Source organism: Amblyomma americanum, chromosome 1, assembly GCF_052857255.1.
Source record: "Amblyomma americanum isolate KBUSLIRL-KWMA chromosome 1, ASM5285725v1, whole genome shotgun sequence".
Lineage (NCBI taxonomy): Eukaryota > Metazoa > Arthropoda > Arachnida > Ixodida > Ixodidae > Amblyomma > Amblyomma americanum.
Window position 1 is genome coordinate 209,881,769 of NC_135497.1, and position 19,918 is coordinate 209,901,686.

A 19,918-nucleotide genomic window follows, 5' to 3' on the forward strand; every position below is an offset into this window, starting at 1 on the left:
CTTTACTGCATTTGTGTCCCCTCTCCGCCGCAAAATTGAAAAAAAAAAACTTCATACAACCGGGTTTCGGTTGACGTCCCTGGCGCAGCGTCTGTTTTACTGCCTGACCCTTTCTATCAGGCTCGGCGCTGACGTTTCTTCGTGCGTTACGCCGCAGCCGAGGGTGACCCTCCGTGTGTCTCGCTTCAATTGGCGCATTTGTCCTCGAGTCGGTCCGCAGACGTTTTTTTTTCTCTCTCTCTCTTTATAGCGCGCTCAAAGCCGCGTACGAGCAGCTTGGAAGGTCAGCGTACTCTGTGAATACGTCGAGAAAGCAACGCCCTGCATAGTGACAAGAACCTCCACGCGTTTCCTTCCCAAAGAACACTTGGGACACTTCACGAAACTCCCGATCAGTGCTCAAGGCGTCCGGCTCCTGGCGTCTTTATTTCTCCATATTGTCGCTGCTACTCCGTTTGCCTCTTCCTTTCGTCCTCTCATTCTTACGATGAACTGCTGGCTTATGAAAAGAGGACAGTCGATGGGAGGTAGAAAAAGAGGGGGAAATGGGAATCTCGGCGCACGAGTTGAGTGGCGCATCGGGAAAAGTCCGTGAATTTGAGCTGCCACTTGGTCGGCGTTTTCTCCTTTCATTTTTTTAAATATTTTCTTTCCTTGGCCGCTCATCTGTTTTTTCCATTGGCTCATTTTCCCTCGTATAATCGCTGTACCTGAGTGAGCTTGATTTCCGTCGTACGGCCTACACCCCTTAGAAACACAGAAAAAAAATGCAGTTACTAGTCAACTAAAAGAAAAAAAAAACTGAAATGGAGCTTCCAAACTGCAAGAGTTCGTTATTCATGATGTAGCAGGGGATTCTGCAATGATTATTTAAACATAATTCTGTGCCCTGATCTTGGCGCATAATGGCCTTAGTTTCATATGTGCCCACCAAAAAATAACAACACAACGGAATAAACACAATTTCTTCACGTTCTGCTGCGTTGGAGGCAGCATTCGGTGGCAGCACAGCACAGCACAGTTGGTGACAGCACAGCTGAGCCGACAAGCAGTCGTCGGCTCCCCGACTATCCCTTTGATGAGTAGAGCTTTGTTCATTTTTTATTTTTATTTTTTAAGCTCAGCAACGACAGAGGCTGATGAGCCCGGCCACTGCGAAAATTTTACGGGGGGTGGTCCAAAAGTTTGTAGATTTTGGTTAATAAAATATTGAAATGGCAATTTGAACTGCACCGAAGCCAAGTGTGTTCATTCGGTATTTGTTGACATATTCGGCGCTAATGTCAATCCTTTTCTTCATAAGATATATTTATTTTTCATAACACGATTCGAAGTCATTCTTTTCTAACTTTTGCAATTCTATGCTCCCCCGAAGCAAATACCGCATTTCTGAAATTATAGAGTTTTCCATGGAGTGGGGGCTTGCAAATGTCACAAGGAGCAAGATTTTGCAAATAATGGGTGGCTTCAGCAGTCGGTTACAGGAGGGTCCATGTTGTGTCCATGTTGGTTGCGAGAGAAATCATGTAGGATGCTTGCAGTTTCTATCATGTTGTTTCTCAAGTTGCAGGAGCTGATCATGTTGGACGCTTAAGGCGACGTTTCTAGAATATTGAAAGTATGCACAATCCTTTTCGTAATTTTATTTAATTATTCTATGACCAATTTCTCAATGGCAGCAACATTTTTGCCACCGGTTGATGACTGAGAGCGTCCACTACGTTCTTCATTTTGGCTATCAAAGTATCCGCTTTGAAATCTCTGAAACCACTTGAAAACAACGGTCCTAGATGAATCTTCATTCCAAGATCCTACTGATTGTAAGCAGGTAGGACTCAGAGCATAATAAACTTGGTACAGCATAACTTTTTTTTTTTTAGTTTTGCTTCTTCGAGAACGTCATGGTTGCCTTAACACCAGCTCCACTTTTGTTGAAATCTCTAGGGAGCGTGCTTACCTGGAAAAGAACCGTGAACCAATTATACCTCTAAAATTAAAACACAAACTAGCTAGGACTGGCGCTAGTTGATATTTCATCTTGTGTCTTTTCACCTAGTACTGTCCCTGTTCGCAAGCAACAGTTTTCGAACATAATACACGCAAACATCACTCCAAAGCTCGGCAAGACAAGATCTCAAGCAGCGAAGTGTACTATCAATGTCCACGAAATTTTCCACTTCCACTCGTGTAAGATTGCCATAGAATCGCGACCCCTATTCGTATCGCAGTCGAAAGCAAACAAGGCTCACAAAGACACAACAGTCACTGACCGTTGGAGAGTCTTCTGGTGCATAAACTTGAGTAGTTTCTTGTCTTCTTAGACAAACCACCTATCTGCTGGGGCAACCACGTCCGGGTTGTATAACCCGACTTTCCTCGGGGGAATGCCCTGTGTGCTCAAGCTTATTAAAAGTAATAATCAACACTAAATAGAGCCACACGTACACGCGGCTTCAGAATACATTATTCATTCCTGGACTCGCTCATTATAGCAACACCGGACGTTCTCTTTTTGTTTGCGTATCTTGATGACAATTGTGTTCTTGAGAAATTTAGGATGCCTCGCATTTTCCCCGCCAGAAGCGACGTTACTTTTTCTTTCACTTTTCTTGCCAACATTTCCACATTCATAGTTTTTCTTTGCTTTGTTTCTTAATTTGCTTCACTGCTGTTTCTATAGCGAATACTTTTGACCCAGCGTGCCATGCCGACAGAAGCTCCACTTCCCTCAGTGTTGGCATGCATAACTCAAAGAACAATAAATATTTATGCCTGTTGGTCCAACTTTTAAACCTCCCGTTTGTTCGATAAACTCGCTAGCGAGCGCGTGTATTCTCACGCCACGCAGACATTCAAATTTGCAGACCTCGCTTCCGCTGGGGAAAGATAACGTGAGCACCTCAATGTTTGCGCGCCTAAACCACACGTCGTCGTCTTTTCAAAAGCGGCGCTCCTACGCCGCCTCGCCTGCCCTTCCCTCGGAGCTCGGAGAGGTGAAGAGCGGAGAAAGAGAGCAAGCGTTGCATGGGCGAGAACACGTGGAGAGAAGGAGCATCATCTGATCTGCTCACGCCACAGGCATCACGCCACGCATTACCGCCAGCCGATGTTCGCTGCAGCTTCTTGCTTGAGGCTGCATTCGAACAGTGCGCTGTGTTCGGACGCTAAAATAGGGCTATGTCTCTTCGGTAGGCTTGTGTCGCTGCGACGACCGTAGCGGGCGGAATTTATTGAGTTTCGAGCACAGTAGACGAGCAGACGACCGGCGTCGTCTGCTCTGCGTCGCTTGCTGCTCTCGGTGCGCTCACCCGTCAGGAGACGGCGAGGGAGGGCCACGTTGCTTCCGGCGCGGTGCAGCCAATCCGCGGGCCGAAAGGTGAGATCACGTGACAGCCAGCTTCCTTCAGCCGGCGCTGCCGGTGCCTCTGCGAACGCGTGATTTTTATCCGCTCTCTCTGGATTCCCGCCAGCAGCGGCGCACGTCTCCTCTTATAACTGCAGTGGCAGCACGTTGGCAGCCGTCACATTGGATACTCTGCGCGGCTGGATTAACCACAGGCGAGTGTTCTCCTCTTGGCGCTTGACTGGAACGAGCGTGTCGGCGCGGACCCGTAGCTTGAGCGACGCGGCGACATGTTTCAATGAATCTGCCGGTGCGGTCGTGGCCACTTGGTCCCTAGCCCGGCGACTATTTTCGTTTGCCCGGTGCTGGACTTTTACATTTTCGGTGGATCTGGCCTCCGCTAATGAGCTGAAGAGTTCCGAGTTAACGTTTTCTTCTCTTTCATCGGCCTCATATTCGCTGCGTCTTACCGTTAGGCTGATGCAATTCAGACTTTCGAATAGGTCTCCATCTGCGAAGGATGCTTGAATTTTTGTCCTTTTTTCTCGTTTTTAAAAGGGACTTAAGCCACTCTCTCGCACGCCTGTCGATCGCGATAGTTTGCCGCAGATGCCCTCTTTGGAACACCGGCGGCGCAGCCGAGAAGGTTTACTCTGTAATATCTTGACACTACATCGTGCTCGATCGGCGTTTTAGCAACGGTCATCATGTAGGCTTTCCCGCAACACGGCTGTAGCATGAGCGGAAGCCGCGCCCTGCTAAAAGCTTTGCAACTGCATACCCAGCACTCTCGCGGCGTCTTAGCAACAAGTGCTGACTTGTCGCGAACGGGTTTGTCACAGTTTGATGAAGTTATCTTGCTCTCCATCGCTCGCTCTTCAGGGATCTTTGGGCGAATAAGCGGCGTTTCACGGGGCAGCTAGCTGCAGAGCGAAAAATTCGATTAACCTGCCCGTCGCCGCGGCTAGAGTCCGTGGGCCAAGGTTGCTGAGGGTTCCCCAGCCCTGCGCTTGTTCGGAGCGAGATAATGAGTTCCGCTTTAACGCACGCAGAAACAAACCATGTCGACCGTGACGGAGACTGTGACGGAGGAGCGGCCGGCCCCCAAGCCGTACAAGATGGAGATTGTTTGGCGCAATGTGATCCTCATGGGGAGCCTGCACCTCGTCTCCATCTACGGCTTCTACCTGATATTTTTCTCCGTGCAGTGGAAGACCGTGCTTGCCGGTAAGACCTGACTGCGCACTGTTCATTCATACGGCGCTCGCACGTGCTGCAGCGCATCGCTGGCTGCGCAGCATCACGGGCCAGCCCGGTCGCCTTCAAATGCCTCCGCCTATTGCTATCCTTGAGGGCTCGCTGAGACTCGGACCTCCAGGTCACGTAGTCTCCGTAGTCCTGTAGTTCAGTGTACGAGAACTGGTCCGCCACTTTCTCCCTTTTGTGTGTGCGTGTCTGTGCGGAAATCTTAGCCGTCACATCCGCTGCGAAAAACAATGGAGATGAAAGAGGACGACGTGCGTCCGCTTGTCGTCTCCTTTAACATCCATTGTCCCCCTCGCTCCCTACCTGGTAGTGTCTCGTTAACTATCCCAAGCTTCCACGTAGCTGTTCTCCGGCAGGAAATGCCTAGAAAAAGGAGCGTCCGAGCCACTCGACTAGTCTAGTGTAGCTGCGAGGAGGTTCCACCGTAATTGGCATGGTAGGGATAACCTTGTGATGCCTTTGATACTGCGGGTAGCAAGACTGAATTGGTGTAGAGTTTTCCAAAGCACGTCCGCACTACTTTACGCCGCCTATTAACGTACTGGTTTGCTTTTCGTTGCATGTGTCGTTTCTTTTTTTTTTCTTTTCAATGAAGGTAAAATATAAGTAAGATTTTGCTGCGGGTTCAACAACCCCGGGTGATGAAAATTTACATGGAGGAGCCCTCTACTATGGCAAGCCTCATGTCCCATAGCATTGCTTTCGCACACTAGAATCCTCCAATCACTGTATTCACTTAAACTTTCGGAAAATTGATAGCGGCGACTATGCGGACCGCAAATTTAAGGAGGCAGTGTGTTCGCCGGCTTCTCCCAGTGTACGCGTAGCAACCACAGGAATATGCCATCATTGGCTGCGCCATGTCTAATCATTTGCACGCGCAAGCGACACGAGCAGGTGTTGCGGCTGTAGCCACGGCCCCCTACCAGAACTAGTCTGTCAATTTTGGGTGCGGCAGGAAGTCATTCCTATCGGTAGACATTGTGGTCGACTACTGGCGCAAACACAAAATGCACTGCAGAGACACGAGTGGTTTTCTTTAGCGTGAACGCAAACACGATTTTTTTTTTCATTTCCTTCCCTGAAAAGCGAAGGAGGAGAACGGAGTAAAGGTGGGCTTACGTACAAGTATTAAGTCCGAAACTGAGCGTTTTCTATCTTTTATTTTTGTGCTTGGATGGGAGGGTTGTTAGAAATTGCGCGATGACAGAAGGAGTTTCGGGAAGGCAGCCGACTTACCCTCATCCCGTAGATCCGTCCGTGTATGCCTGTTCCAAAAAAAATTGAAAATTTGTTTTGAGAAAAGGAAATTGCGCAGTAACTGTCTCACATATCTCGGTGGACACCCGAACTGCGCCTTAAGAGAATGGATAAAGGAGGGAGGGAAAGAAGAACGGTAGGAAGAGGTGCCGGAGGTGAAGGAAGAGGGATCTTTAACGTGCACTGACATCGCACAGCACACGGGTGCCTTTGCGTTTCGCCTCCATCGGAACGCGGCCGCCGCGGTCGGATTCGAACCCGGGGGCTCCGGCTCAGTAGACGAGCGCCTTAACCACAGGCCACCGCGGAGGGTCTGTTCCGAAACGCCATTGCTCGCCGTTCTGTCGTCACTGTTGACGTGGTATTCTTTTACTTCTCGTAAACCGGTGTGTATCTGTCTATGCCTCTCCGCGAGCCAACACGACTCCCTGCGCATACGTACGTGTTGTGAGATGCATAGCTAGCCGAATAAAGAGCGCGAGCCGGCGCGCGGCGACCTCTACAGGTTGAAATGTGAGCGCGGATGCGGTACGGGCTATTTATTGAGGGTTTCGTTATCGCAGACGTTTAGCCGTCGCGCGATGCTCTCTCGCGGGCTACTAAGCACGCCTCACCCCTGACTGCCATTCCAAGCTGGACGCGAGGCCCTCCAAAGCTGGCGGATATAACAGGGCGCATAATGTTGCGTGCATGCCATGCCTCATCGAGCCCCTGTGAAACCCCTTCACTCTAGTGGTGGCCGAGCCGCTGGGGACCAACCCACAACTTCTGCGATATTTATGCATTGGTCCTTCACGCTAGATAGATGGAAATAAAATTAATGGCTTCCCTGCAGTCGTGGGTCCATCGAGATTCTCATTTAGCCGGCGTGTAAGAACCATAACGCTCCCTGCCAGAAGATACGGACACTCGCTGACCAATCGTTTTTTACTCCAGTTCTTTACCCCGCTCTTGTCTTCCTTTGATTTCTGCAGCCCGAGTTCTCCTTGGCCGTTTCTGAAATCTAAATCCACCTCTGTGCAAAACGAGAGCGGCGTCATCGCCGCCTGCCGGCAACGGGGCGCTTTACCGCCTTCCGCTAACTCGTAGCGCCCGCTTTTCCGGCAGGCGGCGCTGTCGTGTCCTTATGCGCGCCGCCTGGTGCCTGTTTTCTCCTCGACGAACGTACACCGTCATTGCGGTGGGCAAGCTTCCATTCATGCGTGACAACTCTAAAACAAATAGGTCAAGTTATTGTATCTTCAAGGTGTTTAAGATTTCTAAGCGATACCGAAAGAAGGGTTGAGAAACCTCACATAACAATAATTGGCAGTGTTTCTTTTCGAGGAAGTTCTTTAGTACCTAATTAACTTCATGCTACCTAAAGAAACTTCTGAGCGCAGATTTTGGCAGGGGACGCGGAAAATGATCTGGAGCTGAAGACATAAGAGCAGCACAGATGAGAGACGGCCATCTATTCAAAAATCTGATCACTCTCTTGATCGATTTCTTTTCGATAACTTTTATCCCTTAATTCATCCTTCATCACTCTGAGCGCGCGGGACCTTGACAGATGTAGTTCCCGATCCCGTTTCGATTAAAATTTCCATTGCCTATGATCAGCCTTATCTGGCATGGGACATTGCCAGCATAGATTCATGTCAGATGTCAGATCTACGTCCTTAAGCCAATGCACCGTTGCGACTTCGGAGGGTTTAAAGCGAGTGACTGACGATACATTTATGTGCGTAACACGTTTATCTGGCACTCATCCGATATTTATCTCGGGATAACGGCAGACAGTGTAAGACTGGCGTCCAAAAGTGCCTGCACAGTTCGACGACACGCCGTGCCTTGTCTCACGCTGGTGTATCCACAGAAGAGTTCTTTATCGGCTGTTCTAAAATCGGCCACCTCGTGCAGTCGTCATGCGCACCTTCCCTCGCATCAGTGGAAGAGGGACAGGCAGATAGCTGTGAAATTGAAGGGACAGGGGTGGGGGGAATGGAGGGCTATATCCCTGTCACGCCACCTACCCGCCGCGCAAGGAGGGACAAGGTCATCTGACACTTCCCGGCCCTGAACTCCTTAGATAAGTAACCTCTGGCAGCATTTATTTAATCAGTATTAGATAAAATGCCCCCATTTAGGTGTATTACATAAGAGGTAACAATGCAGGTTATTAGCGAGTTATTTTTTTCGACGGTGCTGTTGAAATGAAAAAGCACTAGTGGGAAGTACGCCGTCGGCGGGCTCTTGCACATGAGGCGCGGTGTATTACGTGCGAAAAAGAGATGGACTGCTTTGCGAGGCTGATGCAATAGGTGACGCGATGAGCCGGCCTTATATCGGCAAGGGAGGAGTGATGGAGTTTGTGGAGAAACCTTAGGCCGGGCATTTTCTGCCGCATCTCGATCTCCGGTAGCTTTAGATTTCACGGCAGTGACGCTGGAACAATAGCAGTATTCTCAGTCAAGAAATGTAACAGCGTTGTTTCTCACTGATTCTGGCATTTTAGTCAGTTAAGAGAGGTGAGAGTCCCCTAGGTGCGCATGAATATTCCAGCTTGGGATGCATGTCGGATGCAGAGCCACCCACTCCGCGTGGTAAACCGTCGAGTTCGTATAGAGGCACGCAACATGGAAGATGATTGGTGCAGCTGTTGTGCCAAAGGAACGCGGCCCTGCAGAGAACTGCGCTATTCATTGCGGAACGAGGGAGGCTGGCCATTCTTTTTTCCGCAATGAATTTTTCTCTGCGCGTTCGTGTCAGCCGTCTGGTAGCATCGAATGTGTAGTGCGGGAAAATTAACCGTCGCGCAAGAGCTCACAATTTAGCAGTAAAGCGCGTAGCGTTTCACGGTGCGCTGTAATCTGCCTGGCGACAAAGACGGACTCGCAGTCTTGACGAGGGCGTAAACGCGCTGATTCGCTTTACCGCTGATTCGAGTCGTCGGCTCAGTGCAGAAAGCTGAAATTGAAGTGCCTCTTTATTATACAGGTGCACGAACAGTGTGTATAATACCGCGCACGACTGCACAGGTGCGTTGCTGTGCATGTGCATTATTTATGTCATGCTTATGAAGCCAAGTTTTTTCAAATTTAAACTGTGAGGTTTAACGCCCCGAAGCGACACAATGGCTATGAGTACCGCCGTAGAGGAGGGCTGCAGGTTAGTTTAGACCACCTGGGGTCCATTAACGTATGCTGAAATCGCACGCCACAGGGGCGATATTGTATTTTGCCTCTATCGAAATGTGGACCCTGCGGCCGGGATCGAACCCGCGACCTTCGGATGAGCAGCCGAACGGCGAAGTCACTGAGCCACCGCCACCGCGGTGGGTTCGTTTTTTCAGTTCTCTGGCTTAGAATAGTTATGTTTCCTGAAGTCTTCTGGACGTATGGGAACAGTAGTGTCTGTTCCTTCAAAGGTGGTAACTGCACGTTCCCAGCGCTGAATTGGCTTCACAGTGAGAAGGCTGATTATCGTTCAGTGAGAACCGTATTATTGTATATATATTTTTTTACATTTAGCTTATGCTAGCTGTGGTAAATGTCAGATGGCCTATTTCGACTGTTCCGAGGGAAGCGAATCTGCGCACCAGAATTTTGACGATTGCTATGACTCCGCCTTTTCACGGACACCGGACGGCTCGCGCTTGCTGGCCTTAGTAGCACAAGGACGCAAAGTTTAGAAACGCCGATACGAGTGCTACCACCGCGGGCACATTCATGGTTCAGTGAGTGGCGCTAATGCGACTCCTTCGAAAGAAAGCTGTTCCGATCGTGACAGGTGGGAAGGAATTTGACGCGTACGTGACGTCAAATATACGCGAATGGGACGGAACTCACCCATGTTTGTTTGTTTCGTTTTTTTTCGCATCCTGTTCCGCTACTGCAGCCTAACGGTGCGGTCTAAAAATAGTGTCCTGGGAAATGATTTAAGGTGCGGGTTCTAGTGCATTTCAGAACTACGGTTTGTCTGTACCTGATTGCTTTTTGGTTGTTTCTTTTTATATATATGTATGATAAGAATCATGGTCATTCTGACGTAATTAACCTTCAGGGACTTTTTGTGTTGCTAGGGGCGTGCTCTAGGGCGCGGAAAATTTCACCCGTTCCTTTTGCGAAAAATGTTTTACCGTCGTGCGTTTTGCCTGCATTTAGGTCTATGAGTGCAACGACATCTTACGCAAACCAAAGCTTTGCTATAATGCTATGTGCCTCGTCTAAAGCTATAAAAGTAAAGTCTGAATTCTAGCCATGATGGCCCACGGCTGGAGTCTTAAGCTGACGTGTGGTGGGTTTTCAGCATAAAATGCATTCATCTTAAAGCATGACCGCAAAAGAAGCAAATGTTGTCCTTCTCCTTCGCCGGCGAGACCAGCCAAAGCGTTATGATATGAGAGCGACCGGGAACAGGGTGTGAAAGGATGCCCCAAAACTAAGCTAGCTTGAGTGCGAGTGTGGCCTACGAGAAAGTGTAGTACGCAATCACTGGAGCCTTCCTTTAAGGAAGTCGTCTGTAAATCTCTTGTCGTCGTGTGCTGGCAGTCTGTGTTCTTGGAAGCACTTTTCTTTTATCAGTGTACCTTTTTTTTACGAAGTGTTAATCACTCAGTGGGGAAGTTGTCCCTACCATCTGAGGGCACCACGAGGAGGACTCGTATTCATATCGTGTGTCTCTCTTCCAGCATACATCCTTTACACGCTTTCTGGCATTGGAATAACAGCTGGCTCTCACCGCCTGTGGTCTCACCGATCGTACAAAGCCAAGTTGCCCTACCGCATCATGATGATGATCTTGCAGACCATGGCATTCCAGGTGAGCAAAAAGCATGTTCTTCAGAGTTTTGTTGTCGAGAAAGGTATTTTAGTAGAGCAAGTAGTTACCATATCAGGGAAACCTTGGAACAGTTACGTATAAACACGTAACAAGCAAGCCGTGCGACTATGCTGTTATGCCGGCGAAATTCTCTTGCATTACGACTAGTTTTTTACAGCCGGCATGCTGAAGTTGCTATAAATCTGAATTGCGAAGTCTTGGCAAGGGTCGTCTCTTGCGCTGCTGTGTCAGGTCCGTCAAGCATACTTGTGTAGTGTAGTAACCATCGTGTTATGAGCGGATAGCGTTGATGGGGCAGTCAATGAAATAACGTCTCCTTATGAATTAGACGCACAGACGCATCTACATGCCCGCGTTAAGCGAATTTTATCTCGCTGAGAAATTTCCGACTCCTTTAGTGCCCCAGATGTTTAGCGTACTTAACTGGAGGTTCTCATTGGGCTAGTCGATGTATACGTTACAATCAATTCACTGCGCCAAAACACGAAACACACGAAAAGTGGACAAATTGTCTAGTCTATATCTCGTTCGTGCTGTTCGTTTGAAGCAATATACTCTTATCTCCTTTTTTTTTTTTGCCCGTTCTCGTACTCCAGTCAAGAATCTTGTTCTTGGCAGGGACAATTGCACTTAGGAAGACAAAAGGTCTGATGATGACGAACCACAAAGCTATTCCAATTTCCAAGTGCATTGCAGAAGAGCTTTGGGATAGCTAGCTCTAATCATGCTGATGCAAGCTCACCTGCGCTTTGTACACTCAGGCGGTCAAGTTCATAACTTTATCAGAAAAGGGGTAAATGGGGCTTGTTGGTAGGACATAATCAGTACGAAAAAACACACGCAAACAGGTCGAGCTCTGGTGCTATTGTCCTGTCCGTGTCCTTGCTTTCATCCGTGAGTCTTTGCGCTATTGAACACGACGTTTGAACTTTCCACATTCGCTAATGCATTAAAGTTGCGTCGGGGAAAATTCGCTGCAGGATTCCTTTCTTTTTTGTAACTTTAGAATAACGGTTTAACACCGCTGCTTGGTTACAAGCGCTCGCACTCTGCAGACACCATATTGCTTCTTCGTCGCCGGCCTCTTCCCAGGGTTGCCAATTCAGTCAGCTGGCTAGACCGCGCTAGTGTCTCTAGACTGCGCACGGCTGCCCACGCCCCCGCACTGTCGAGGCACGCTAGCACTGCTAAAGAATGAACGCTTGCCCAAATAGAATCTATAGCCGCACTTCCAACTGGATGGGTGACGTTCGTTTCCGAAGTCAAAGGAAACAGTTATGGGAAAATCGTCTGCTAGCTGCTTCCGGTTCCAATTTTCTCTTCTGCTTGCCTGTTGCATAGCAGTCGCCGTGCATGCTGGCATCGTTCATCAATTTATTTGTGTGGCGACGTCGTTCATTGTGTACCATAATTGCAACATCAGCACGTGCTGCTGATTTTTGTGACGCGAGAACAGAAATTGGCAATACGAAAAGGTAAGCGTGTTCTGTCGTGGTTAGTATGCCGGCGTATGCTGGCTGTTGTGGATATGCACTGCAGTCTGTTTCAAGCGTGTGTGAACTAGTTTAGCGCATAGGGATTACATACATACATATATATTTGCTGCATTGCGAAGTGTTGAAACGTGTGCTGCTGAGCAGACGATATACGTGTTTTCCTCACATTGTGTAAAGGCTGTCAGTGGGCTTGCAAAAGACCCATACATATCACTATGCACACAGCACGTCTCAACACATCGCACTGCATACTTATAGACAGCCCCCCGAACCCCGTCCCATTTTCATTATTTCTTTTAATATTTTGTGCGAAAACACTCAACGAAGCAGAGTAGAGCGGCTGTCGCGTTGCGCTTGCGAAGATGCAGAACAATCAGCGGCTTGCTGCATCCATTTAAATTAGCAGAATACGCGATATTAATACAGCGACTGCAATGAAGCAAGGGAGCAGGGCGAGAAAGTACGAGCCGGAAGTAACGGTAGCAGACGACTTTCCCATGAACCTTTGCGTTGACTGAGGAAACGCACCTCACCAATACTGGATCTAGATTTGCAAAACTCCTCTTAAGCAGGAGCTTTACGTGGCTGGTCGTCGTGCAAGCGCTGACCAATGCTAGTAGCCTGCAATAGTGGCGATCGCCAGTGACGAAGCACATTTGCGTGCCTGCTCCAATCTTAACGGCGCCATCGTGGCGAATTGATCCTCAAATATCACCTAGCAGCGACATGCAGCACGTGTAATACGCAAGCGCGGGAACTGAAGCAGCACACATCGCGCACGCACGCTTATATTCCTTTTCTTTTTGCGCTTTTCGGGTCGAGCTAGTTCCAGCTGACAAGGTTTTGTGGTCTGTTTCAGAACGACATCTACGAGTGGGCGAGAGACCACAGGATGCACCACAAGTTTTCCGAGACAACCGCCGACCCGCATGATGCGACACGGGGCTTCTTCTTCTCGCACGTCGGCTGGCTGCTTGTGCGCAAGCACCCCGACATCCGCAACAAGGGCAAGGCCATCGACCTGAGTGACCTGATGGAGGACCCGGTCGTCCGCTTCCAGAAAAAGTACGTGCACTCGCCTCCCAGTACCTGCGCATGCTTGACTGCACGGAGTCTATGCTCCGCCGCACGAGTTGTATGCAGCACCGTGGAAGCTACAGCTCTCTTATCCGTTTAGGACTGAAGGAACGCAAAAAATATTCCCCCAAATATCTGAAAACTGTATTTCAGACTGCAATTGGAAAGGCAGTTCTTGCGTTTCATTCACTGGTTAAATCAGCAGAGAAAGTCCGCACAAAAACAGCACTGCGAAGGCCTGCTGCGAATTGGTGCGCCGCCATTCGCAAACATGGCGTCCGCCGAGTCGGCTGAGTCTCTTGCATGCAGCTTCAGTGCAGTAGCTGAACACTGGTGCTCTTTCCTTCCCAATGATGAAGACACCGGTCGCGGGATGGTGGACGCGGAAGAACACATTTATGCTGCGCGCGCGTTCTGGGAAGCTTACGCCGCCGTAGCATCCACAGTGCTGCGAACAACTGGGGATGGGTTACGAGGACAGAAAAGATGCAGTAAATGTCTCACGTGGGCCGCGCCGTGGGGACGGAGTCAAGGGAGTAGAGAGAAGAGCGGTTCGCAAAGTCTTATACAGCAGCTGAAATGGGTGTTTCGTCAGCGTCAGGTAACCATGCATGGCCAGGTAGTGCGACTCCTAGCTCGTCATGCAGTAGCCAGGGCCAGAAATTCTGGAAATGTGCCTTCAACATCCCTCTGAGGACGCTTATAGGAGCACCTCCACCCCACGCTATGAGAGCCCATTTTTGGTGTCGGGTTGCATGTGAACCTTTAATTTGGTTTTGCTCAGAATTATGGTTGATCGAACATATCCCAGCATTCTAGTGAAACATGAGAAAGGCACTCATTGGTTCACGTAGGTTCGAGAAGCGCTTTTATACTCCTGCGTTTTCGGTGAAGCATAGTTTTTCTAGATCCAGCGCCACTTTGTTGATCAAACGTATATTTTTATCTTTTCCAAAAAAAAATATATTTACTTTTGTTGCCCAAGTTTTGCGTAAATATGAATCGTACAAGTCACCTTCGGCACCTAGTCAAGGAAACGTCAACTAGTGGCTTGTTTGGGATTCCTGCTCATGCATGCCTGGAAAGTCAAATCAAATCAAAGTTTATTCACACTCATATAATTCATGTTTTCCCCTCCAGCCTAAGCAGAAGATACTCGTTGGCTGTCCCGGCGGCAAGGTATTACGGTGTGTAAATAACAGCTCGCTACAAAGCCACGAAAAAATACATATCAGTGCATTTTGCTGATTAAAAAAAAGGTGAATAAACAATATATAGCATCCAGTAAAACAAGCCATACCAGAGAGAGAGAGAAAGAGAAAACTCTTTAGGAAACTTCAGTGATGCTGATGTTTTACAAAAGTTCTTTTCAATTCTTCATTGCAACGTACGCAGGTTAGAAAAAACCTAAATGAGTTGGTTGCACATTTGTCAAGGTACGAATCATCTTTTGATGTATTGCATTGAGTGAAACGTGGCTCAAGGATGATGAATCAGTCTGTCGTCCTGGTTATAAATTCTTGTCTGGACCTCGTGAATCACATACAAGAGGAGACGGGGTTGCACTCTTTGTTAAAGATTACCTTGTCTACCAAGTGTTGACCGTGGCATCTCTTTGTGATAATTGCATTGCAACACTTTTTATATAGCTTTGCAGTGGACTAATAGTTGGGGTATTATACCGGCAACCGAACTCATCGATAACAATCTTTCTTTAAGTTTGAAACTATCCTTGCAGAAATATTTGGTGGGAAATGCAATGTAATCATTGTGGGAGATGTTAATATTGGTCTATCATCTGGCACACAGAATAACTATACCTTTCTCCTCGAATCGTTCGCATTGTGTAATCTCATCTCAGAACCAACCCATATAACGAGTACCTCATGTACTTTAATAGATCATGCCCTGTGCAACATTGACACAGGTGTGAAAGCTGGTACTTGTGCTGATATGATTGCTGACCACCTGCCGATTTTTGTCTTATGTGAAACAGAACTACGTAAGCAAAAACAGACACCACTTAACAAAATGCGTACTAAAGTCAATTACGTTTTACTGAGCAAAATGCTTAAGCAAACCACTTTTACTTCTGCCTATGACAAGGATGTTAATGTTGAATACACACAATTCTTAGCCCTTCTGAAAACCGCTATTACCCGGGGCTCTACAGTGGCCACTAAAAACATACAGCTAGCCAACACGTCCCTGGATGACAACTGAGATCTTAAACATACTAAAGGAAAAAGGACAAATGGTACCATGAATGGAAGCAACCAAGAACAAACGACTATTACCTAAGCCAGTTTAAGCGCTACCGCAACCTATCTGTGTCTCTTATGAGGAAGAGGAAAAAAGAATATTTTTCGTCACTTGTAGAGGAGACTTGGGGTAATACGAAAAAAATGTGGGACATAGTTAATGATGCAATTGGCCTTCGTTCAAGAGTGGATGTTTTGCTTGAATCAGCTAACGAAGACTCGGCTGAATTATTTAATGCCCATTTTGCCTCCATAGGACCTTCGCTGGCTTCACGGGTTAATATTGATGTAGCCTCGTTAAGAATGTCTGAGCGTGTTCCCAATACTTTCGCATAGCCTGACTTATCAATAGAGGCAGTGATAGCAGCAGTCAGCAGTCTCTCAATAGGCAAAGCAGCAGGCCTAGATGCAATACCTGCGAGACTTAGCAAAAACAATATTGATATTCTACGTACCCATTTATGGCATCTTTTCAATAATTCCCTGAGAAGTGGAGAGCATCCTGATGAGCTCAAAGCCGCTAAGGTCACGCCTGTCTTTAAAGGGGGTGAGCGGTCCATTCTATCAAACTACAGGCCAATTTGAGTATTAAGTGTAGTTAATACAGTATTCGAAAAGGTGCTCTGCAAGCGAATACAGAGCTTTTTAACAAAGTACAATGTCCTCTGTCTAAATAAGCACGGCTTCCGACCCCAAAGATTCACTTCCTCGGCAGTTCTAGTCCTTACACAGCTGATAAACACCGCATTACATAGCAACAAACTGGCCGTAGTTGTTTACTTAGACATATCAAAACCCTTTGACACGGTTGACCATTCGATATTACTACAGAAAAAAGAGACTTATGGTTTAAGGGGGAAAACTTATGATTTAATCAAAAGTTACTTTTCTAGTCGAGACCGATGCGTTGTTACCAGAAACTATATCTCCGCTCCTCAAAAAATCACTCTTGCGTGCCGCAGGGCTCTGTACTCGGGCCCCTCCTTTTTTCTGTATATATCAATGACTTTCCATTGTTTCTGAAATATTGTGAAGCTGTTATATACGCTGATGACACTGCGCTATTTTTTACAAGAGATACATTATAGGATTTGGAGGGCAAAATTAACGAGGAACTTAGTAAAATTTCTCAGTGGCTCGTAAACAATCGGCTCACACTTAACACCGAGAAAACAAAGTATGCTTTATTTCACTCAAGGAAAAAGAATATTAGCTGTGATAACTAATTTCTAACCTTAAACGGTACGTATTTGTTTAATGTCTCCCACACCAAGTACTTGGGTGTAGTCTTTTAATCGGACATGCATTGTAAGCAGCAAATTAAAAATGTTTGCTCTAAATTAGCTTAAGGCTGTCGTATTTTATTAAGGGCGAGGGAATGTTTTCGTGCACCGATTTTACGCATATTGTACTTCGCGTTTGTCCATAGTCACTTATGTTACTGCCTAGAGACATGGGGCGGTACCTATAATACGTATTTAGAATCAATCTTACGCTTGCAGAAACGTGCTGTTCGTACCATAACCTTCGCAAAGACAATCGACCCTAGCCGACCACTTTTTCAAGAACTGCGAATATTATCGGTGTCAGTTGCATACAAACTAAAGATAGCTCAAATAATAAACACAGTAATAAGAACTAATGATCCAATTCCTCTTAGACTGTTTAGATCGCCGCTGAGACAAACAAGAGCCGCCACTAATAATAGATTTAACCTACCGCCCTGTCATAACACTTACGGTCAAAGGCTATTAGAGTACAATGGTGCCCAGATATGGAATGAGATTCCCGATGACATCAAACTCAAGCATAATTTTTCGGCCTTAATGAAAAACATTTTTCTTGTCTGTCCAGAACTGTGGGACTAAATACGTTTGTGCTTGGTTTTGTACATTTATAAACTTATTTTTTGTTGTTTTTCAGAATATGTATGTGCTTAACATATTTGCAATGCCGCTATTTTAGCATCTCACGTCTTTTTGTACATGTATTTTGAATGTCTGCCATTTCTTTAGTGAATATGATGTATTTGGACCTTTCACTAGTCGAGCTGGCTATGGGTCCAATCAAGTTTTGATGCATTGGTTTTATAAAATAAAATGATGATGATGATGATAAAAAAGAAGTAACGCCCACACTACCTCAATAAACTAAATCGCTCGCGTTTTTTTTTTTTGAGCAGGTACTACCTGCCTCTGATGGCGTCCATCTGCTTCATCCTCCCTGCGCTGGGGCCGTGGTACCTGTGGGGCGAGACGCTGTGGAACTCGTTCGTGGTCTGCTCCCTGACGCGCTACTGCTTCACGCTCAACATGACCTGGCTGGTGAACAGCGCCGCCCACATGTGGGGCAACCGGCCCTACGACCGGCACATCAGCCCGCGCCAGAACCTGGTGACCATCGTCGGAGCGCACGGCGAGGGCTTTCACAACTACCACCACACGTTTCCCTACGACTACCGCACCAGCGAGCTGGGCTGCCGCATCAACACGACCACGTGGTTCATCGACTTCTTCGCCTGGCTCGGTCAGGTCTACGACCGCAAGGAGGTCCCCACGAATGTGGTGCAGCGGCGCATGGAGCGCACCGGCGACGGCTCGCGCGGCCTGACGGCGGGCACGCGCAGCTACTGACAGGGCAGAGCCCGGCCTTGAAGACCACCCGTGGGCCCGCTCCCCTCTTCTGTTCCTCATTTTGGGTGGGCGTGCTCCGACCAAGTCAAACCCCGCGTCTGTCGTGTGGAACTTACGTAGTTCATGCTGCAGTGTGCAAGGACGTCGGTCTGCTCATGTAGGCTTCCTCCTGGTGAGGAGCTGCAGGTGGAAACATTCCCATTTGTTTATGCCAAGAGGGGGCAACCTGGATGGCAGCCATGTTGCATGAGACTATCTTGCCTCGCAGCAGTGGCCCCGCCTGCCGGTTTTGCAGCTGGACACTGTCTGATTCAGGCCAAGTTTGACAAATCAGCACTGCGCAGCTTCCTGTTGAAGTGTAGACGAACTAGGCCTCAGTGAAATAAACATAGCCCTTTAGACCCGATCGGGGGGTAGCCACTTAGCAGTCAACCTTGTTGCCTCTTTGTGCTTCTTTCGTGAGATTTTTTTTTTCCGAGTCGGCATCTGAGTCGCTCGGATTACGAGATCGGATACCTGGTGTTAAATTATAACGCACTCGAAACAGTTTCCCGGGTTTTGCCATAGCTTAGTCTGTTGCACTTTGGTTACATCAATAAGTGATAAAATGTCCTTGCGACATCTCAGTTGTAGGGTTATCAAGGGGTAACAATAAATGCAGGGCATGGATTTACGGGACTAATGAATCGGATGCCTCTAAAGACGTGTTTTATCAAGCTGGCACCCGGTGCTGTCATGGCCATCTTCAAGTACAACTAGGCAAGTACAGATGCTGTTTACAGACACTCAGTATATGTGCGCAGCAGCCACCCAAAGTCGCATGGAGTTTTTATATGTATTTGCAGTAGGGAAAAATCCCTCTCATGTTCTGTGATAGTTGTCTGATGTATTTAAGTCAATGTTGTGTGAAATGTGACTTGCTTTATAATGTATGCAACAGCTACAAGTACTGGTAAATAAAATCTTAAATTGGTTTAAGTTTCCTTGCAGTCCTCATTGGCTGGAGACATAACCTGTAAGAAAAATGGCAGTACATTCCCACATGTATGCACAGTGACAGCGCGGTTTATTTTTGTATCGTCTGCCTACCTTGGGAACTAGTACAAGTGAGTCCAAGGTTTTGGCATAAACTTGGAGCACTGAGCCTTGAGCACGGGTGGATTCAGGCTATGCCAGTGGGTCGGGGAAGGCGAGTTCCTTATTACTTATACCACTGAAAATTGTTCGGAGCAATATTCAAAGCATATTATTATCGGGCTCAGGGCATGCTGCTTTAATGCTGCTCAAACCTTGGAGGTGTGGTGCGCATGCCGTCTTTGACCTCCCCTTCTTGACGTGGTATAATTCCATCAGCACTGTATTGTTTCCAGGCCATGCAGCTACAGAACTCTGGCATGTGCCGTCTAACGCAACTTGAAGCTGATCACTTGAGGCCTAACCTACTCCGATTAAACTACTCAAACATGATGTATTTTCGCACGAACGCTGCAATGAATGCATAGCAAAGCTACACGAAAGGTTCCTCTATCGTGCATGGTCACGTTTTCTGCGGACTAAGTGGCCATCACTCCAGGAGAAATTTATTGGTCCGTTTCAGCCAAAACGAACGTGATAAGCTTCACATCGCGCTAGACTGTACTACACGGTAATGAACGCGAATTGGGAACAATGAATTTGTGACGTATAGAGCTGGTGTATGTAGAGTTTGTCACGAGCAGAGGTGACTGTGCACTGTTTTGAGTCTTGCATTTATTTGTG

The 19,918-nt window shown here is 47.5% G+C and overlaps 1 protein-coding gene across 1 annotated transcript; it reads left to right on the forward strand.

Annotated features, from left to right (window-relative positions):
• The first annotated feature begins 3,095 nt into the window (after nt 1-3,095).
• Nucleotides 3,096-19,138, forward strand: LOC144114561 (acyl-CoA Delta-9 desaturase-like). Its single transcript, XM_077648380.1, has 6 exons — nt 3,096-3,376; nt 3,474-3,558; nt 4,396-4,570; nt 10,542-10,672; nt 13,049-13,254; nt 17,710-19,138. Exons 3-6 carry the CDS (start codon nt 4,405-4,407, stop codon nt 18,158-18,160), a joined length of 954 nt encoding a protein of 317 aa, XP_077504506.1. The 5' UTR covers nt 3,096-3,376; nt 3,474-3,558; nt 4,396-4,404; the 3' UTR covers nt 18,161-19,138.
• The last annotated feature ends 780 nt before the right edge of the window (nt 19,139-19,918 follow it).